Source organism: Branchiostoma floridae, chromosome 17 (assembly GCF_000003815.2).
Source record: "Branchiostoma floridae strain S238N-H82 chromosome 17, Bfl_VNyyK, whole genome shotgun sequence".
NCBI classification, from domain to species: Eukaryota; Metazoa; Chordata; class Leptocardii; order Amphioxiformes; family Branchiostomatidae; genus Branchiostoma; species Branchiostoma floridae.
The window spans coordinates 11,304,943-11,326,558 of NC_049995.1; the positions used below are offsets into that span (position 1 = coordinate 11,304,943).

A 21,616-nucleotide genomic window follows, 5' to 3' on the forward strand; every position below is an offset into this window, starting at 1 on the left:
TCTAGGGTTTGACTATGCATTTAGGAGTGTGATTTCCATACATTCCTAAATGAGATGTTTGATACCCTAAAATAAGGGCTACAACATAGGAATGGGTGCCAGATTATTCTGTGTATAAGCGATCGGAAGAGTGAATTGGAGCTAAAATAAAATGGATACCAGGCTATCTTAGATGACCCTTTGCCATCTACTTCCATTTTACTACCTTATCGTGCAGTGAGCCGTTAACGGCATAAAAGGTGCAGTGCAGTAAAATCTGATCCGTGCAACATTTTTACAAGCTGACCACTCTCAAGTTCAAAGACAACGAGTTTATGGCTTTCTTTAGAGCTTTTTTTTTATAACAAATGGGACAGGATTTGAAAAAAATTATCCATGAAAGGTTCAGAATTGAAAGTTATCCAAAGCAGGGTGTCTCCAGGACCTGTCCCTTTGTCCTCAAAACCAAAACATTCTGAGTGGGACGAACAAAAATTTACCTTGCTGGCCCCCAAAAATTGGAACCTTCTGACTTGAAATTGAGAAAAAAATACTTTCAAAAACTTAAAATGATAAGTCTAACAGCATGGACTCCCCCAAAATGAGTGGAATGCAAAAAAATAAAAGCCTGAATAAAAGTGATTGGAAGATTGAAGCAAGTAATTACAAATATTATCATAGCAAATGTTTTTGGACAGTTTCTGAAAAACTGAATTTCATTGGAGCCAAGTATTTAACATGAAAATTTAAGACTATTGTCCTCTGTATTATAACGTTGAGATGGTCAGGTTGCAAAAATAAGTGGGGAAATAACAAAAATAAAATATTACTCATTATAGCAGAATCAACACAACAAGTCAAAAGATACCGAATTCTGTTCAGAAAAAAAGTACAATCTAAAGTCTTACTTGCAACACATAAAATTTCTTTTTAGTAAGAAATGAATTTTCAAAACATATTAAGCAAAAGTAGGATGGTGTAAAAGTGATTCAAATTGCTTGGCAAACATAAGCTACAACATGTTAACATGCAGCATTATGATAATTATGTGAAGGTGGAAGAATAATAAAAAAAATCTAGGCCATTCAAGATTATCTACTACAAGTCAATCTTTAACATTTCTTTTTAAACATAACAAGCCTTTTGGAAGAATGTTTGCTTAAAAACCTCATTGATCAAACTTTATGAAAGAGCATTGAAACTTCAGATTAATTTAGAGTGTACTCTGTGGGATTCGTTGAGGTGGCTTTTATCCCAAATTTGCTTAAAGTAAAAAAAGAAAACCTATTTGATGAAGCATCAATTTCAGATGAAACTTACTCTGCAGAATTGTTTGGGTTTTACCCCAAATATGGTCAAAAAGAAGGATTAATGCTTTCTATAAGTCAATGAAAACAACATTCATGTCTTGGCCAAAAATGGGTAAGACTCATGCACCAAAGGGTTGTATCAAACTAAAGCTGTCTCCAGTTTTAAATTTGTTTCCATCAGACTCATTGTTATGGAACCTATGTTGTTAATTTCCGTCACTTAATTTGTCATCATAAGTTTACAAAAACCATCATCAATTTTCTGTAGTGAAGTTCTCATATTTGAGGTAAAAAATTTTACCATTCCTAAAAATCCCAAGTATTACAGGTACTGGAAACAGCCCTGGCCTAATAGAATCAGATTTCTCTCTCAACATTGAAGTCATTCGGAAGTAATGAAATTGAGAGGCGCTCGGGCATGTATTACTTCCTGAAAGTTCAAACGAGAGAGAACCTTTTCATGGCAAGATAAATGGCCCAGAAATGATTGCAGTAACGTAGGTAGCTGTGCAGATTGTGTTAACATGCAGTGAGCAATAGTTTCCACTCGCAAAAGCATGGAGGTGAAATAGATTGTTCTTGTCCTTGACTTCAAGGTCAGGTGAGGTTACTAGAGGTTGAAATAGCCACCCTAAAAATGAGACATCAAACCTGCACATAATCCAGAAAACGAATGCTGAAATTTCAAAAACATAAAACATTCTATAATAACATATTTTAATGACTGTAAAAAGCCTAAGGCATAAGTTTCTGACTAATAGATTGAACATATGAATTCAAACATAATATTTGATCTATTAATGAAAACACAAGAAAGAAGTCTGTCAAACAAAGAGCAAACCGTAAGTAATAAGCCACAGTATGGAGAGACTGAAATATTTTTTATGGATAGGAATGATGCATTTTGAAGGTCTTACAAGATTTACAGATTTGGATATGACAAGAAAATGTGGTATGACTATCAGAGTCAAATTTCTAATGAAGTTAAAATATGTCATTGAAGGAAGGTAGTAAGAAACTGGATAGATTTGTAAATGGTCTGATGTTTCACTATCTTAATTAAATATGCCATTTTTTTATAACTCGAATGACCCCCCCCCCCCCCCCCCATATGCAGTTCTTCCAAAATGCCCCCTAATCTAATCCATCCACTTCAGGAAGAAAGGTTGCATAACTTGTAAACGATCTTACTAGATGAATGTAAAACACACTACTGAAAAATCTTACTTATCACATGACGATGTTAAACATAGAACTCTACTAGCTTGGCCGTGACCATCCCCTAAAGATGGCTACAGGCATTACCCATGCATCTTTTGCAGGAACCATCAATCTGTGCCATATTCAGCCCTTTAATGTACCCTAGATGGGGAATCCTGCTGGCTCTTTGTGCTTAAATAGAGTCCCCTGGGGTTTGGTGTTCCTCCGGTTTTACCTGTCGTTACGCACGTAATGTACGCGTCAGCCTCGACAACGACATTCCTACATGAAATTTTAGGGTGGTCTCAACATAACACAACTCGTCTAATGATACATTAACAAGTCATAAGGAAGATATTCCCTAGAACAATAAACAAGATGTCATCCTATCTCTACCTTTACGAGTCAGAAAGGCTAGTCTCAGCGTAAGACAAGAAAGCCATCTGCTGAAGCAATAAAAAAGATTATCATCTCGGAGATTCAAATAAAGACAACATGGTAATCCATCACAGTACACCTCTGGATTCAGGTGTTAAGACATCTAGACATTTCAACCCCAATATACCTGTTGTTTTTTCTTCCTTTCTGAGCGCACATTTTGATATATTTCAGAACCTTTTCTATGCTGCCTAACCTAAACCTTATAAGTTAAAATCAGCATAAATTAGAAAGCGGAAGAGAGTAAACCAGTTTAATTTTCACAATAGCTTATTAAATATGTATAAAATATGAACGATTATCAATATTAAGGCCTGCCATAAAAGTTGTCAGCTTAGAATTTATCTGAATATCACGCAGTAGATGAAATTGAGTTTTAACTGCTGACAGTAGCAAGATGCTAAGATGAACTTGAACATGAATATTCCATGGATACTAATAGATCTATGACCCTAAGCTTGCACCCTCAATAAAAAAATCTGTATGTTCGCTGCAAAGATGACAGCTTTGCAGATATAATTTCCTTGAAAAAATCTTGTACATGTGCCTGTATCTTCCAGACAGCAAAATAGGTGCAAATATCCCTAAATGTGCAAATATCCGATATCAATAAATGGCAATGACGAATGTTGTCCTATATCTCATCAAAACGGTGAATACGTTGGGCAAAGATAACATGCTAGTTTTAGAACAGCAAGAATCGTTATTCTTACCGTCCCCGCTGTCAAATATCACCCTGTTGCATGCACAGATTGAGCAAGCAAAGAAATTGCAAATTCGCCAAAAAACAACCCAAAACCAGGGATTACAGTAATCACTCTACCTGTCTTTCCTCCTTAAGAACCTTAAGGACAGGCTGCGAGAAACCCGTAACCGGGCGTGGAGGTTGGTTACCGTGTCTTCCTCCTCATCCTTGTCTTCTGTATTTACCTCTGCCTCCATCTTGGATTCCTTCTGACTCATGAAATATGCAATTTTTACCCTGAAATACTATTATCTCCCCAGAATCCCCAAATTTACTCCTCCTATCCTCAAACCTGTCCTCCTTGTCATAATTTTCCTAAAATTGTCAGATCTTTCATCTACATGACTTGATTTCTGGAAACGACAGTTTTGGAAAGCTACTTAATATTAATTTCATTCGGAAATGCTAAATAAGAAGAGGTTACATTCTGGGCATATGGATGCGTTTTCAAATCCAGTCTGACACTGTCTTATATTTCTGCCACACCGGAAAATCCTATTTTGTGTACTTAGCGTAGCGGTCATTCATCATAAGATTATAGAAGATTCATACCATGAACTCATAACATCTCCCTCGACAACTAAAAAAATTCCACAAACAAATTTGTTATATTAATTAGACATGAATCTCAACTAAAATTACTAATTTCACACCCTTTTCTCCCTTGCTTTGAATCTGCATTTATGCTAATTCATGTGTGGGAAATGCTAATCCTTCTCCCATTGCTGTCATAATGTGAACCAAGGGATGTACCTTACATAGCAAATAATCCACAACAGTTTTAATTGGTCTGTATGGACTCATATCTTAATTCATCTTCATCTAGAACAGGGTTGTTGCAGCTTTAATCTTTTCTGTTCCACACATTGTTGATTTTCATTAATAAATCTGTCATTCTAAGTTAAGAAAAATACATTCTGCTCAATTTTATGTTATGAAGTTCAGATTTTTTGCACATAGAATGTAAATTTTTGTCCATCCTAACAAGCAATTTCCGTCCAGGGAAGGAGGGAAACAACCCTGATGTACAAGCACTGTTCATTTAATTCACTCCCATCTTGTTTCCATATGGGGAAGATTTTGCAAGGTGGACACATTGCAGTGACCCAGGGGCCTTGACTTGTTTGAATTTACCTGAATAATGCATGATCTAAGCACATTGTGAGGAAGGCACATGTCAGCATTAACCTGGTAATGTTATGGCTAGAGCTGCAATGGCATGGGGCAATTAGTACAAGATGCTGGAGGTTATAAGGAAATTCTTAAGGCTAGGAAAGAAATCGTGGTATAAAAAGAGTATAGAATACCCTTGTGAATACAGTCTGTAATCTGACAAGTGTTTTGCTGAATTTTGCCTGTTTTATGCAAATTTGCCCCTCTACAAGTGTGCCAAAAAACATGGTACCATGAAAAGGATGTTTTTATTAATCTTTCCACGCTTATATTCCATGTTTCCTTGAATTTTACCAGATTAATTTTTTCAATTCAATTCCTTGAGTTTAATTTTTACTCACTGGAGCTATTTTTTTCATTTTAGTTGGCACATACATGTACAAATGTATAATTATGTGGTTATAGGATTGAATGTATAGAATGGTCATTTTATTCTTTGTTTCAACACATACACATGTTTTTTTTGCCTTGTTGGCTTTATTGATTTAATCCAAAAGCCTCAACATTCAAGGTTTATTTTCTACATTCAACTACATTTATGTGTACATGTCATGCATTGACATAGCCACATTTTACCTACATGTACACAGTGTAACTTACTACATGTTAGCGAAAACCGTAAATTGGCCAAAACAACCTGCAATTGTGTGCTGAAAATTCAACAGCACATCACACAACAGTTGCATGTTAATTCCTTCCCTCCCAGCACAATCTAGAATCCAAGATGTCCCAAGGTATGCTTTCAACAGTTTTTATGACGAGCAGTCGGCCGTCACATCAGATTACCACACACTGCCTCGGGCTGAAGTAGCTCATTGCATTGTTTATCTTGTTGTAACGTTTCACTTCTGGCTCTTTGAGTCTCATGTCTAATACTTTGAAGATTAGATATTCAAGCTTCCTTTGTATCTTAAGCCATGTTGATGCGATTATATGGATGGCATCAATTTTGGCCATTTTTCCAAAGAAAGTTTTTAACCATACTGTAAATTGTACAAAGCAGCTGCTGTAGACTGAAAAAAAACATATAACGGAAAAGTGATGTCATAGAATGCCTAAGACAAAGAAGAAGATGGGAGAGAACAAAATAAAGAATCTATTGTTTGGTATACCATACTTTGTGTGTTTAGTCATTTATCTAACTTTTCTAACCCCTCAGATTTCATATTGAAGATGTGCTAAACTTTTTCTTAATTTTCATGTACACTCACATCACATAGATAAAGGTTCAAACAAACCAAAAAGGTTCCATCCTTGAACAAACAAATCAAACAAACTTTCAGGGTTACCAGATGAAGGCAGTATTTTTAATCAAATCAACATGGCCTTACCAGATGATACAACGACTCCCTGAAGCAATGAGCATATCAAATGTATAGTAATATTAGATTTCTATCAAATCCCGTACAGAATAATCATTAAAGAATGAATTTTGACATCAGTTTCAGATTAGAAAAAGACAAATGTCTACCTCACAGCCCCTGCTTTTATCCTTACTGTTACAGTACCTATTGCTAAATTTTTCATCTAAAATATCTCAAATTGAAAATCAAGTGAAACTATGCGACAAGAATATAACACGTCTTGTCAAAGCTGGTCTATTGAAGGTATCTCAGGATGAATATTTATTTTTCTTCATTTACATGTCTATATTGCTGATTAATTTCCTGCAAAAATTTGAGAACAAAGAAAATAAAACCAGCCTAGCCAAATTATCAATTGTTGAAGCTGGTGCATAATTGTTATTCACAAGAACCCCCCCCCCCCTCAGTATGGCATAGCGGCAGTCAGATGCAAGGTTTCCACCAAGCCCTCTGTTTCAGTCATTTTTCAGTCTACCTAGCCTAAAATTTTACTTTAAAAGTCTCAGAACCAGGAAAAAATAAACTTAATGTTTTCAAAATTTCACTTCAACTTGTCATTGGCACTCCGGGAATTTTTCTATCTGTTGGTACATTGTACAGCAAAGCCCTCTGTTTTCATCTATTTATATTCAACCTGTTGCTGAATTTTAACACTAAGAAATCTGCAAACCACGAAAATAAACTAGTTTAGCCAGAATTTCCCTGTGCAGCTGCATCATTGGTATTCCTGCAGAATTTCCCGTCCATTAACGCAGCGTAGCCGCTGGGCAAAGCAGCTCTGAGCGTCCCCGGCTAATGCAGATAAAGGCAGACTGCATCATGTTGCAATCACTAGCGGCAGGAAGGACCCATAGCGCACAAGACAGATGGGAACATTATGCAGTACCGTAAGCCTACTAATACTAGCTACTGGTGTAACGAGGGAAATATTCACAAGTATGTGACTCATTACTGGATTATGTCAATCAATTGCAAGGTTGCATGCAGACATCCAAGTAATATGCAACACAATACACAAGAAAACTGTCAGTAATACTCAAGCACACAACAAAAATTAAATCATTAATATCAAGCTTGTCTTGATTTTTACATACTTTTCCTATTTCACATCCTCCTCTCATATTGTCAATAATAATTATGTTCTCTATCAATTGTTGCCTGTCGTTCTGAACTTAGGGTACTATATTATATAATCATATTCAAGTACATAAAAAATCTATTTTATGTTAATTCAAAATTTAGGCACACTGCAATTTAGGTACAAGTTATTATTCCAAAGGCTTCCACTAAAAGTGTGATACTAATTTCTGAAACTATTGGTAAAGACTTAAGTTCCATTGTCATCTATCTTTGTTAAGAATTGTTGCTTGTTTGTCATTGTTATGCTTTATCAATATACAAATTGTTTCCAGTGCATCTGAATTACCTTCAATCTCCTACATAGACGAGGGCCTAATTATACTTCATATTTATAACCGACAGTTAGGTACTGCACTTTGCCTGGCCATTTATCGTTTAAAAGACTTCCGCACCAAAGTGTGATGCATGCCCCTGCCCATACTAATTTCTAAACCATGCTAAAGAGTTATGCACCGTGACCTGTTGCAACAAAGAATACAAATCCCTTCCCAAAAGCAACAGGACTTATCTTCTTTGCACATCTTCCCCATCCATTACTATGCCATCCACACATTATCCTTTGGCCTAGGAAAAAAATGTTGTGTTTCCACTATGATACACTACTAAAAAAATGGTTGGTGGCAGGGCTGTCTCCAGGACCCGTCCCTCCGTCCTGAGATAGAAATTTGCTTGTTGGGTCACACACAAAAATTTCACCCCATCCATCTCCAAAATCTGAACTTTATTGGTGCATAAAATTGACGAAAATGTGTTCTTGTAAGCTTAAGATGACAGATTTTACAAGGAAAATCAACAAAATTGGCTCCCAACCAAAGAGTGGGACAGAAAAAAAAATTTTTAAAAAATTAAAGCTGGAGGTTGGTAGGCAGGTATTCCCTTCTTTTCCCCCCAGATTTCAGTCATATAAAGTAATGAATTCAGTTTACACAACATTGTAAAGACACTGGTATTTTCAACATTACTATACAGATATACCAATGTGCAGGATATCAACACATCAAGGGAACCTATCTAGTTTTGGAGAGTTGCTCATATTATTTTGTTTAACCCTTGCAACAGAAATGCTGAAAACATATTCAACAATATTTTCATTACTCCAATTTCAAAACAAAAAATATATGCTGTAGCATTTGACTCTAAAAAAGGCTTGGTTTGGTCTGCAGATTTTTGCTATGGTTTGTTGGGTTACTAAAAACACAACATATTTTTCTCAAGCCTAACACCTCTGCACGTAGACACCAGGCTTAAGGTAGTATCATCCAGCTGAAAGGCATGTTATGGCTCATGATCCATCTTGATGTACTTAAGGTGAAAAGTAGCTACAGGGATTAGTCAAACCTTTGGCCTGAGACCAGGGACTTGCCCTTCATTTGTATGAGAAAACTTGGTGACTTTGTGGAAAGAATTCCATCAAAGCTTAGTATTGTTTAGCATGCATGACTTAGGTGTAGACTGATTTGTGAAATAGATAATTTCCTTTCTTTAATGTGTTTTAGCAGTGACCGTAATTTCTCACCAATTTTTGACCTAAATTATAGTAAAACGTCTCATTTTCTACTTAATTTCTTGAATTGACACTTCCTTCTGAATTACACACGTTCTAAACAAAATATTGATAATAGATGACCTGAGCATATTTTGTCATCTGTATTAAGAAAGGGAATGTTCCTATGTATTGAATCAAATCTACCTTAAACCATTGAAATCTTACCTGCAAATTCAGTAGTAAAATGGTAGAGGAATGAGCATGCACTTTTAGAGGAAACTGACAGGGGGCAGCAAATGCATGCATAATGTGGTAAGTACCACTGTGACATTTTTACCACAAAAAAATCACCAATTCTGCTAACATGCAATAAAATAGTAGACACAGGCCTAGAGCTATGTCTGATTAGCACTCAAAACTGTATCATTTTTAAGTTTTAAGAAATTCTGTCAACTGAAGATGGATGGGCTAAAATACTGTATTACATCTAAGTACTACTAGGCAAGTTTGTCATTTTGTTGCTAACATCTAAAACTCAAAAAGTGAATGCAACTCATATGTACATGTCTATGTAAACAGCACTAAGCTAGAACACTCTACTGAGTAACTAACTACAGAGGTATACCTGACTGTGTCGGAGAAATCCACACTGTTGGTGGGGAGGGGTGGATGGAGATGTGGGCAGGATGATAAAGAGAGAGAGAGGGAAAGAGAGAGAGAGAGAGAAGAGAGGAATAAGATGCAGCAAGAGTTGTAGACGAAGAGAACAATGTGAGGAAAGCCCTGAGCAGTTTTCTCACATGGCAGATTGATATGCATGTTGCTGAGTCCAAAAATGGTAATATTCTGATTTTTTTTAAAGGCAAAAAATGCCAGTAACTTCAATGAATGTGGAATGGGCATGAAAATCTACTTCATGTGAGAAAGCCCAGAGCAGAAATGACACAAAGAGAAATGTGAGAGAAAGAGGGATAATCGGTGAGCTCTTTATTAGTAAGAAATTTGAAAGTAAAAATAAGTCCAGTAAGCACCTGTGTTGCCCTTCAATGTCTTTCAACCTGCAAGGTCACAAAGAGTAGGAAATATTTGTGGAAACTTTCAATAGGAATAATGCATAGAAAAGCTTGAAAATGATGTACAGAGAAACAGTAGATTATTCAGAATGAAAGAGTACGATGTGAAATTGTGAGTGTGTACCTAGGAGGATGCAATCTTTCCCTTTCCGACCTGTAGACAAGATATATGAGAGAACAGAATGCATTTACGATGCTAGGTATCATTTTGGATATAAGCTGAAAGAAGATATACAATTATCTGATATATGTGAACTTGATTTCTCCTACAGAGAAAGAAAAGACTCCTAAGATGAAGAAAAGAAGGAACTGCATTAACATGAGAGCTGGCATCCAGCATTGTTTGAGAGTGACCTTTGTACTGGCATCTAACTAGATCAGCAGAATTCAGTCACTTTGTACACACAATGCCTCTATGGGACACATTAACCAGAAAAGTTTAAAGGTCTGCTACGCAGTTTTTTGCGCTCAAATTTGAAATATTCTAGAACTAAGAAATCTCAGATTTACTACTACTTTTTGACACATTTTGACACTTTTGTGTCATTATTTCACATTTGCAACGTAGAGAATTAGCCTACAAACATTTCGTCCTACGCGCGCTGTAACTTTCTGACCTCCCTAGTTAGGCACCGGTGAGAATTCAAACAAGAATCAATCATCAACGTTTCGTTCGGAAGAAACAAAATGGCTGAAACCCAGCGCGGGTGTGCAGATTCACAGGTTTTGAAACGCGCTCGCACAGCGAAAATATCGACTCCCGACATACCTTGAATAGTGTTCCGTAACGTGGTAGGCTTGATTCAACTAACTACATATTAAAGAAATGGCCGGAAAATGGATTTTTTGTTTTCAGTTTGAAGCGCAAAAAACTGCGTAGCAGACCTTTAAACCATTCCTTAATACCTTTTGTTGAATTAAAAGGTTTACAGTCATTACTGATTGGTAACCCATGTCTGTTAGGCTTTAAAATTTGTATCTTGGATTCTTTTAGAGGAGTTTGGACATCTAACATTCTTGGCACTATGAACCGATATACAGGATTTAAGCATACTGAACCTCAAATATAAATGATGGGATAAATGATGGGGAAGATAAAGGGAAGAGATAAGAACAATGAAAACATTGTACCTTGAAGAATCTGTCTCCTCTAGACTACAGAATGGAATGACAAACACAAAGTAGAGTACAGAATGAATGTGTGGATTAATTAGAATGAATTTGCATGAAGGGTGTATAAAGATGGGGGCCTGATGCAACATTAGGACCAACTGGACAATTTCATGCTTTCTTTCATTATTACATTAGAATATAAACTTCTCAACATTCTGTTATAATAAATATTTATCATATAACTCTGTGTATTGTTTTTCTTTGGTAGGGGGCTTTGGAACTGTAAAAGGTAGCAAAAAGTGTATTAGATACATTTAGACGTCATATACTTGAAACTAGATGGAAGGTTTGTGGAAAAAAATCTGACACCTTTGTGGTTTTTGCTCCCTATCTGGTTCCTGTCTTCTGCAAAAATCATGAATGGACAAATTATTCATGATATGAAATTCTAAAAATAAGAAGCAAAATGAAAGGAATGAAGATGGTAAAAACTATTCTGAATCAGAGGAATTCAGAGATGATGTATCTTAGCACCTTGAAGTTCGTGAATTTTGTTCTCTATCTGGCTCTTGTCTTCTGCAAAAATAATGGATGAAAAAATTGTTCCTTATTGAAAATAACGTATGTGAAATTCTGACAAACAAAAAGCCTACGTAGAGGAAGAAACATGAAAAGGAAATTGTAAAAATTGTTGCGGGATTCAGCAAAAATGCTTCTGACACCTTAAAGTTTGTGAAGTTTGCTCCCTATTTGGGTCCTGTCTTCTGCAAAAATAGCAAATACAAAATTGTTGATTTCTAAAAGTATGGAGTTACAATGACAAAGAAGCCCAGAAATATGCATAAAAAACATTGTGAAAATTGATGTGAAATTCGTCAGATAAATTTACACCTTTGTGAATTTTGTTCCCTATTCGGCTCCTGTCTTCTGCAAAAACAATGAATGGAAAATTGTTGATAACTAAAAGTATGGAATTCTAATTTTAAAAAAGCCCAGAAATATTTAAAGAAAACATTGCAAAAAATGATGTGTAATTCATCTGAAGAAAGTTACACCTTTGTGAATTTTGTTCCCTATTTGGCTCCTGTCTTCTGCAAAAATATTAGACAGAAAATTGTTGATTACAAGTAAGCAGTAATATTGATGACATGTTATGTTATGTACTATATGCAGAGAGTCAACTGTTACGATTGTTGTGAAATTCAGAAAACATTTGACGCCTTCATTGAGAATTCTGCTCTCTGACTGTAAGAATGGGAAAATTATTTTCCACATGCAAACTAGCTGCATGCCTGATTGACTGAATATTCAAAATTTCATTTCCTTGACCTATTAGTTAGAAAACTGACTGATAGATTAGTCAATTGATTGGCCGGTTGATTGGTTGGTTAGTTCATGAAAGGTGAACAGATGTTTGAAAAACATGAGAGTAAGAGCGTAAAAAGAGACTAGTATCAACACCTGATTGATGTTGGTTCTCTAGTAGAATCTTCCCTTCTGCAGACATGTATAAAAAGATACACGAAGAGATGAATAGATGGATGGATGGATGGGGGATTTGAATGAATGAATGGAAGAATGGATGAATTGATGAATGACTGGATGAAAGTCAAGTATACAAAGAATCCATAAAAATTACAATCTAGCAAGCATCAGCTAGGGGAGTCTGAATTTCAGAACCTTGTTGAAGCAGATTCCCTGGCATATTCTTGTCTTCTACTAAAATGATAATAATTTTATGAGTTAATGAATGATTGGCTTGATCAAGTGGAAAGCTGACAAGAATTTCAGTGGAAAACAGCGCAAGAATCAATGATTGCTAGAAACTTTGAGTGAAATGACTTTGACACCTTGTTGATATTTGTTCCCTTACAGGCTCCCCCTGTCTGCTTAGAAGTGGAAATGCAAGAGCAAAAATTACAGATGAATGCACAGAAAAGTTTGGATTAAAAGTGGTAAGAACTTTGGATTTATGAAATTTTCAACTTGAAATAATTATAACTTAAGAACAATAATGAACTGTTCTTAAAAAAGCTCTTTGCCAAAAGGTGATTTTTTTTTACAAGGAGTCCTGTCACCTTGTCGGTTCTACATATGGGTCCTCTCTTCTGTAGATATGGAAATGAATGAATGGATTAATGGATTATAAATGAATGAATGAATGAATGAATGAATGAATGGATGAATAAATGAATGAGAGAATGAATGAGAGAATGAAGTCTGATGGAGGTAAGAGCTCCATAGACAGAAATATTGCTTGACAGATTTCATGTAGTTGCTTGACGGATTTCATGTAGTTTGTCAGTTAGGAGAGAGTACCTGACAGTGCTAGTGTTGTTCCACATGGACCTACAATGTGGGGAAGTACCATTGAAGACTAAATTGTTGCTAATATATGCATATATATATATATATATATATATATATATATATATATATATATATATATATATATATATATATATATATATATATATATATATATATATATAGTGCAGATAACTTATTCAAACTTTAGTATTTGAAAAAGTGGAAATTCATTGAAGTGAGCAAAAAGCAGAAGGTTCACAGCCCCCCCTCCCCCCATGTTAGGAGAAATTCATGATCACTAAAATGACTTTTATTTGACACCTTGTTGATATTTGTTCTCGAACTGGCTCCCCTCGTCTGATTATGCAGAAATGCGGGAGGAAAATGGATCCATAAATGGACAGAAAAATGAGGATGAAAGTGGAAATGATTCAGGAGAAGAATATTACTTCAATTATCAAAACATGTATTTCACAAAAAAATCCATTGAAAGGTGTTATTCATTTTGACTAATTTTATCACCTTGTGGGATCCATATATGACTCCTCTCTTCTGCATATATGGACATGAGTGAATGACAGAATGAATGGATAAATGAATGATAGTATGAAAAATACATGTATTAATGGATGGTATAAAAAGATGGAGAAAGTGATAAAAAACCCTACATTAACCGATTTACATGACTTTGGGGGAAGTATTGTACCTGACAGTGCCAGTATTGTTCCACATGGACCTGCAATGTGGGTAGATAACAACTAAAATTGTGGCAGTACTGTATTGTTACTGACTCAAAGACTAAGTTTTAATATTAAACATCATTTTCTGACTAGTTATTTTCATTACAGAGTTGTAACAACGCTAGTCTCGGACCTAGTCTTGTGATCTCGTGAGACTAGGCCATTCCGCAATCAAGATGTAATGAGCAGACATCAGAAATTTTGACGTACGTGTTTTATCTGTTTTCAAGAGTCACTGTTCAAAGATTAAACTAGAGTTGAAAGCAATTTTGAAGGCAAATATGTGCTAGGAAGTGATAGAGGATTATGACAGAAGTGAAACTACCTGTGAGTAGGTGTGCTTTCAACACTGGAAAACAAACACATCATGGGCCATCACAACATGATGATGGAAGAAATGGAAAATTTGGAGTAAAGGAACAAAAAGTCAGACTCAAAACTTCTTTGTATAAAATTACTGGGCAAAAAAATGAGTACCTGGTAGGATATGAACTGGTATTATCCCACATGGGCCTAACAGGTGGTTGTGGAAGGAAGGAAAGTGACCAAAGCTCCATTTTAGTTAGCTTAATTTGATTAAATTTTGAGACAAACAGTAAAAGTGAAAAATGGATGATCATGAATGATTGGAATTAACTAGAAAATATGCTGAATATCTTAGAGAAGGTAGGTAAATGTAATGAAGAAACTGGAGAAAAATACATGTAGAAAGTGAAAGTAAATAAGTGAAAGTATGTGATTTGTATACCTGTGAGTGGGTGTACCCTCCACACTAGGTGAAGCATAGTGAGAAAGACATGACATGACAATGAAAAAAAATGACATGAATGATGGAAGGAATGAAGTGATGGCTGAATGACAGCAAAATGAGGTTCAGAATATGTTAAGTAATAAATTCACTTTTTTCCAATTTTAAAGTATCACAAATCTGCAGTTTATAAACTTTTAAGGTAGTTGAAGTATTTAAAAGGATGATTGTAAAAGAGAGTGTACCTTGCAGAGTATGAGTTATTTTCCCACATGGGCCTGAAACATGGGTGGATAGTAGGAGAGAGGAAATAGCTTATTGTCTTTATAACAATTTTATTTGTTGGGAAATTTTGATGCATTTGTAGGCATAAACAGCAAGAGGTGGTCAAGGCTTAGTGGCCATTTATTCCACTTTATGACACAAGGAGTCCTTATCTAAGCCTATTGTTTGAAGTTCTCATGACATGCATTCTGCTGGTAGGGCCTACATGTACACTGGATTGCTGTGTACCTTTTTGAAAGGGTAGTGATGTACCCTATTTTGTGGTTGCCAAATGTTATGTGAGATCTTATCATTAATAAAAACACTCCATATTTGGCAACTTAAATAAGGTGTTAGACCTGAGATCACAGTGTACTATAAAAGTCCGGTATTATGCAATACAACTTACACATACTGAAACTACAAGGCGCATTTAAACAAAAAAAAAAGGAGCAATGTACAGAAAATGAATAAGAATTGATGGAATATGATGGATGAATGAAGAAGATTGTATACATGTACTGTGTCATGTATATGCAGTGTATGAGATAAGAATAAAGAGTGAAGTGAAAGTACATGTACCTGTGCATGGGTGTGTTTTCCACACTGCAAGAAGGGAAAGTGAGGGAGAAAGTTCAGCATAGAGAGAGACAATGAAAGAGTGATGAAGGAGATGAATATATAATGCAGATAGAGCAGTACTTAAGCAAAACGTTTGAGAAGTTCTGTCCCCAGAGAAATTCTTTACACATGGTGGAGTTTGGAAATGGTCACATGATAACTCTACTGTGTAACAATACTGTAAGGCTGGATTGCACAGTAGACTGTACTACACTATAGCCTATCATACCTAACAGTAGTCAACATACTTGTAGTCTACAGACACATCCAGTACATGTAACACTAGTCTACTGTTCAGCAGTAATAGATATGACCTACTCCTGGCATCATTAGGTCAAGAATACTTAAATGTATGTTTTGAATGCAGCAAAGTAGACAAACAATGCCTAAAATGGTAGCTAAGTACATTGAGAACACTCTACATACAATGTACTTAGCAGGGTCATAGTGGGATTCAGCATGTATTATACCTGGTTTGATGGGTAGGTACATTTCCCAATTGAATTACACATATCAAGAGACAGCTGATTTTGAGGGCCTTGATGAACACGTGTAAAAACAGCCAGAAGGGACCTAAAGCTGTCCCATGGCACATCAATATGCAACTGTAAAAAGGTGTGATCAGATGCAAGTATGGGTTTTTCATGCAACTTTGCATCATTGTAGACTGGACATTCAGGATTTACGATTCTCACCATGATAAACTACATGTCACTGATTGTACATTCACAGTTTCACACACTACAACTGTACAAGACTGAGACCTTTTGACGTATTAAATACCTTTGACTTCTGTAGTCATGCCTTCTGCAGATGCACCATGGGAGGGAAGCAGGGGGAGGAGGCAGAAATGACAACATTGAAGCAACAGACAGTGAAGCAACACCAGAATGGCAAAACCCTGGGGGCCAGACGTGATTTTTCTTTCCAGGCCATGCTAATTTATTTTCCTTGAATGAGGGTGCCCCAATGCATAGTCCTGGGTCTCAGGCTTTTTTCCATAATTGCATTTTTCCAGGTAAGGAAAAAAATGAGAGCCAACAAATTAGACTAATGTGGCCTTATTACCCCCAACATTCGTCCAAGACTTTCAGGACCTGAAAAATATCAGTGGGGGAGGCCTACATTTGTAATTGTACAGAATATGCTGGATGTTGTTGACTGGACGACATTAGTTGGGAGGGAGCTGGCCTGTGGAGTCTGGCCCCCAGGGTAGAATAGCAACAGTGAAAGAGCAACGGAAACACTCAAAAACTACATGTAGCTTATATTGTGTCATTACAGATGTATAAGAAAATACTAAATCTCAAAGTAATACTAACACTGTGTGGTGCATTTTGTATCAAGCATACATTACTCAAGCACAATTAACAATGGTAATGACGTGTAGGCAGCGGACATTTTGTATAAATTGTTGATGCAAAATCAGGTTGGTTGGCACCATACAAGCCAGTTGAAATAAAGTTGCAATCACAGTTAATTTGTGTGTCATTTGATGGATGTCTAAGGTGCTATATTTCTTCTATTTTGATTTTCATCACAAGCAGTTTGATTAGTTCTCTCATGCACAGAATGATTTCAAATCAACTGACAAAAAACATGCATACAATTATGTTCATGGATGGGGATGGTGGGAGGGGGGCGACACTGCTGTACCACATGCTATGCTACAAACAATGATATGATTAAAACTGTATAATCCTGATGTGTAGGCATGCAAAAATAATGCAAACCACAACGATCAGGAACTCTACATTTTCAATTTGTAAAAACCACTGGGCACTGAGTTAGTTAGGAAACTAAGAAAAGCAAAATCTCTGTTCCAAGAACAATCCTCCATCAACATTCCAGACTTACTACATATAGAGATCCAAAGGTGAAAAGGGAGATGCAGTTTGAATGCGCGAGGGTTAGTGTTATGTAGAAGTTTGTTAATGAATGAGCAGGGTTAGTAAGAGCACTACAAGATTCCTGTTGGCTTGCTTTGTTTCTAAAGATAACTTATCAATCAACATGTAGAAATGTGTATGCTTAGTCTAATATCATAATAACCAAACAATGTTAACTTTTGTTTCTCAAACACCTAAGATTTTAGATCCCAATAAGTGGTACAGGTTTAGATTTTGAGGGAAAGCAATGGTTTGCTTTGATAAAGGAAACTTCCTTCAATGCCAAAAGCAACACTTTTTCTGTCTGACACTGAGTTCATTTATTGCATGTTCAGCTAGTGCTTTATCAATACCAAATTTTGAAAATGAGAATGTTTATGTGAATGAGAAACAAGTGTTTCCATTGATTTGGTCTGCAGCTTCTTGAAGAAAACACCGAGAAAGGTACCTGTGTCTTCCGTGTCTCTCGTTACGAGGCAAGTATTGCTCAGACTGTACCGACGGGGCGCTGGTGGTGCTGATTCTGGAGACGGTGCTGGCGCGTGACATCTCCGACACGTCGCTTATGTCACTGTCCACTGAAGCAGCATCAGGGCTCTGCCGACGTACTCGTGTCTGAAACAAGACAAAGTTTCTTCAGCAAGAGGCTTTGTATATTATGTATTGATGTACAACATTATGAGAGAGATCGCCTTTTAGGAAGAGTCAAACTACAACTATATCATTTTAAGATATAGAAGAAATTGATATCACCACACTTTTTTGTTACTGGGTAGCAAATATCTAACTATGTAAGTGTACGGTATGCCCTAAGTGCTGAAAACATGGCTGTAGGGTTTCTTATATCTGTCCCAACTACTCTGTAAAAAATCCTGAAATCATCTAAATCATAATACATATGTAGTTTTACGTCAAAGATTTTAAGGTATGCCCTTGGTGCTGAAAACATGACTGCGTGTTTTTCTTACGTCTGTACCAACTATACACTGTAAATATCCTGAAACAATCTAAATTACAATTCTAGGTTAGAAAGAATTTCAGATTCAATAGAGACAAATACATCCTGTTTAATACAGACTCCCAGGTATCTTTGACCCACTCTTTATATCCCATTTTCAGAAAATAAAACTTTTTAATATGCTTTTCCGTAGTAGTAGTAGTAGTAGTTTTGGAGGTGCAATGCCAACAAGTGGCTAACCCTTATTAACTGTTTATTGATGCACATAACCAGAACACATAATCAGTAACAAAATGGAGCTTGTTCCCGTCGTCAATTAGCATTTTTCCCAAACATGATATACAGTGAATTCCCTGAGATACTTAAGTACATGTTGGGGCTTTAAAATCAAAATTATAATATTATGTTGTTTGAACATTAATGAAAGAAATAATGCAAAAAATAAGAGTCTCAGAGAAAATCTTCAACTGTAGCGACTAACCACGGCAGGACTTTCCATGCCGGCATTAGTGGTGCGTTTGTACTCGTCCATCCTCAGTTTCACCTGTCGAGTCCGCTCGTCCATGGGTCCTGGAGGACCTGTAGGAAAAGCATCAAGGCATAGAGTTACAAATTGGCTATTTTGGGGTAAACTAAAGAATAGAACTTGGTAGAATATTGTTTTTTTAAAAGAGTGGGGCTCATTGTCATCAACTATACAAAGGGCATTCTCAAAGATAGCTTTGAACAATGCTTGTAGTTAAACTTTAAGGTTAGTTGTCAAAGACAATTCAGTGTAATATCTATGTGTGCTTGCAAAGAAAGTGTGTTATGCAAAAGGGTTGTTATAATCAGATCACAAAATGCAGTAGATAGTAACTTCTATCAGACAGACCTCTCGACTGCATGGGGATCTGCGGGAGCTGACGCTTGCGAGGCGTGTTGGGTGTTGACCCTGGTGAGAGATCCCGCATCCCATGGGTCGGGGAGGTGGGCTGGGACATGGACTTTGACCCACGTCGAGGCTGTAACCATAGAAACAGACAAAACTTGATATTATTTGTCACATCTGGCTCAACATATTTCAGTTTCTGTTGTTTGCACCACAGTATATGTAATCTTAACACATCACATGACTTAACAATAGTGGAGATATGCTGTAACTGATTTTTGTGAAGAAAAATAGTTCCCAAATTTACCTAGTAGACATTTTCTTCTATATTCTGCATTACAACATGGGTACAGTACTTTGACAGTGCGCCTCACAATTGTAACACTTTACTATCATCTACTGAAAATGCAGAAATGTTTGCAAGAGTGCATGTTGCTACGCAAACTTAAAACCATCGCAAAATTCCTTTTTCCTTCTACGGCAAATTCAAATCACTGCGAACTTAAATGCATTTATAGTATCTTGTATGTGGCGATGATGATGATGATAAAACTGACCCCAGTGGCGTAGGGCGACTGTCGCCCAGGTGATCGTGACCTCCTGGGGTGGTCCATCGTCCCGCCCATCATCCGATCCGGTGACATCCCACGACCGTCGCTCCTCCAGTCTTGCGCCGGAGAGCGTGATCGTGCCGAGCCACGGGATGGCGAACGCTGGCGAGCCATGTCTGCTTGGCGCTCTTGTTGATACAAGTAATCTAAGAAATTTGAAAAAAATGTAAGCTACATGTATTTCTTGAACACTGGATACTATTAATCATTTACTTTGATATGTACACTGGCTACGTGAGATATTAGTAATCTATGACCAGCAGAATACATAGCATCTTCCAATAACATATACAATAACCACTGTTTTCCATAAGTGAATCTACACATTGTGTAACTGTATTCTCTTCATTGCCCATGTTGAATTCACAACAATTAAAATATTGCAAGAAAGACAATGGAGAAAGAAGACAAAGAAAAAGAATTGCACTCAATAGGGCGTATACTGCATAAGTTATTACAAGTCAACACGACAGGGAACAACAGACGCTAAACTGGATGGTAAGTAAATGAGTGAGTTAGTAAATATAGAAATGGCCTATGAATTCTGTCTGTCTCAGAATTTCTACTAACAGAAGGTGTATGTAACCATGGTTACCTGTGTGACTGACAGGAGAGGCTGAGCGGGATCTGCGAGGCATCTGGTCCGGCACGGGCAGGTTATCGTCCAGCTGCTTGCTGCCGCGGTGGGGGCGGGGATACTCGTCTGGTAAATTACTCACTGCAGAACCCAAGACATCAACAACAGTCAGATATACATGTCGATAACATAACACTAGTGAAGCACTCCGAATTCCGTCATTATCCTGTAGGAATATCTTCACCAGAAAGCTATAAAGAATGCTTACAGGTATGGAAAGGTAGGGTGTGACCGATTGTTCGATGAAATAAAACTAGCTGGCTCCACGTACCTGAAAAGCTGGTGTGTTACACCAAAGGGTGACTTTACCAGCTAAACAGTACAGATATACAATGTCATGTAGATACATATTCCAAAATTCCTGATACTTTCCAATGTACATCTTGTCCACATAAAAACAAAGACTATAAGCAACAGAATGGTTAGCTTGCGCGGTACTGCAATGCACTCAAACTGCAGCATTTCTAACTGAAAATCGGTCAAACTACTGCAATGGATAGATGTAAATAACATTAGTATAGAGCTCTGAGTTCCTTGATCATCTTTAGTCTCCCCAGATGTTCCTTATACAGACAATCAAACTTTCTTGGCATCTCTTTCATTTTCTTAATGAGTACTGTGGTACTTTTTAGGTTCCTATGATGATGGCAATGATGTGCTAAATTCTCTTCGTATGAATGTTTTGTTTGATTTTGAGTACAGAAATATTGAGTTTGTGACTTGGTAGCAAATATTACCTAGAAAAAAAAAAAAGGTACGTCCTTGGTGCTAAAACATGACTGTAGGGTTTTTATATCATTCTGTACTTAATACTCCTGAAATCATCTAAAAAATGAATAGTTTTAGGTTGAAGATTTTTAGGTTTGAGGTATGCCCTTGTTGCTGAAAATATGACTCCATGTTTTTCTTACATCTGTACCAAATACTCTCTGTAAATATCCTTAAA

At 36.6% G+C, this 21,616-nt stretch overlaps 2 protein-coding genes and 1 long non-coding RNA gene across 8 annotated transcripts in view; all 3 read right to left on the minus strand.

The window, feature by feature from the left end:
* Window positions 1-21,616, minus strand: part of LOC118404830 (regulating synaptic membrane exocytosis protein 2-like) — a 186,015-nt gene that overhangs the window by 16,370 nt on the left and 148,029 nt on the right. For 2 of the 5 annotated variants that reach the window (XM_035804193.1, XM_035804192.1), the window contains 10 exons: window positions 20,629-20,751; window positions 19,980-20,179; window positions 19,426-19,555; window positions 19,033-19,130; window positions 18,042-18,208; window positions 16,488-16,511; window positions 15,666-15,689; window positions 10,033-10,062; window positions 9,867-9,893; window positions 9,461-9,484 (listed from right to left, as the gene is read on the minus strand). In XM_035804193.1, coding sequence (XP_035660086.1) covers window positions 9,461-9,484; window positions 9,867-9,893; window positions 10,033-10,062; window positions 15,666-15,689; window positions 16,488-16,511; window positions 18,042-18,208; window positions 19,033-19,130; window positions 19,426-19,555; window positions 19,980-20,179; window positions 20,629-20,751 — 847 coding nt within the window. The remainder of the gene's footprint in view (window positions 1-9,460; window positions 9,485-9,866; window positions 9,894-10,032; window positions 10,063-15,665; window positions 15,690-16,487; window positions 16,512-18,041; window positions 18,209-19,032; window positions 19,131-19,425; window positions 19,556-19,979; window positions 20,180-20,628; window positions 20,752-21,616) is intronic. The other 3 variants (XM_035804195.1, XM_035804196.1, XM_035804194.1) reach the window with 2 other exon arrangements.
* On the minus strand, window positions 10,801-13,105 carry LOC118404832. Its single transcript, XR_004829815.1, has 8 exons — window positions 12,702-13,105; window positions 12,483-12,518; window positions 12,077-12,112; window positions 11,913-11,948; window positions 11,744-11,785; window positions 11,556-11,597; window positions 11,391-11,426; window positions 10,801-11,063 (listed from the first exon to the last, which is right to left on the minus strand). It is a non-coding gene; the product is annotated as an uncharacterized LOC118404832 (long non-coding RNA).
* Window positions 13,100-15,447, minus strand: LOC118404831. Of its 2 annotated transcripts, XM_035804198.1 has the most exons (8): window positions 14,820-15,447; window positions 14,549-14,584; window positions 14,397-14,420; window positions 14,038-14,067; window positions 13,854-13,883; window positions 13,653-13,688; window positions 13,341-13,370; window positions 13,100-13,129 (listed from the first exon to the last, which is right to left on the minus strand). In XM_035804198.1, exons 1-8 carry the CDS (start codon window positions 14,854-14,856, stop codon window positions 13,110-13,112), a joined length of 243 nt encoding a protein of 80 aa, XP_035660091.1. In that variant the 5' UTR covers window positions 14,857-15,447; the 3' UTR covers window positions 13,100-13,109. The 2 variants fall into 2 exon arrangements, with proteins under 2 accessions (XP_035660091.1, XP_035660090.1); XM_035804197.1 differs by lacking the exons at window positions 13,100-13,129; window positions 13,341-13,370 and having other exon boundaries at window positions 13,501-13,688; window positions 14,820-14,843; window positions 15,065-15,447.

Coding starts and splice junctions, on each gene's coding strand:
- LOC118404831 (XM_035804197.1), bottom strand. CDS start 15,180: ATGCATCAAAATTTCCCAACAAATAAAATTGTTATAAAGACAATAAGC. Junction 14,844..15,064: donor AATAACTCATACTCTGCAAG/GTACACTCTCTT, acceptor TGCTTCACCTAG/TGTGGAGGGTACACCCACTC. Junction 14,421..14,548: donor ACCAGTTCATATCCTACCAG/GTACTCATTTTT, acceptor TTTGTTTTCCAG/TGTTGAAAGCACACCTACTC.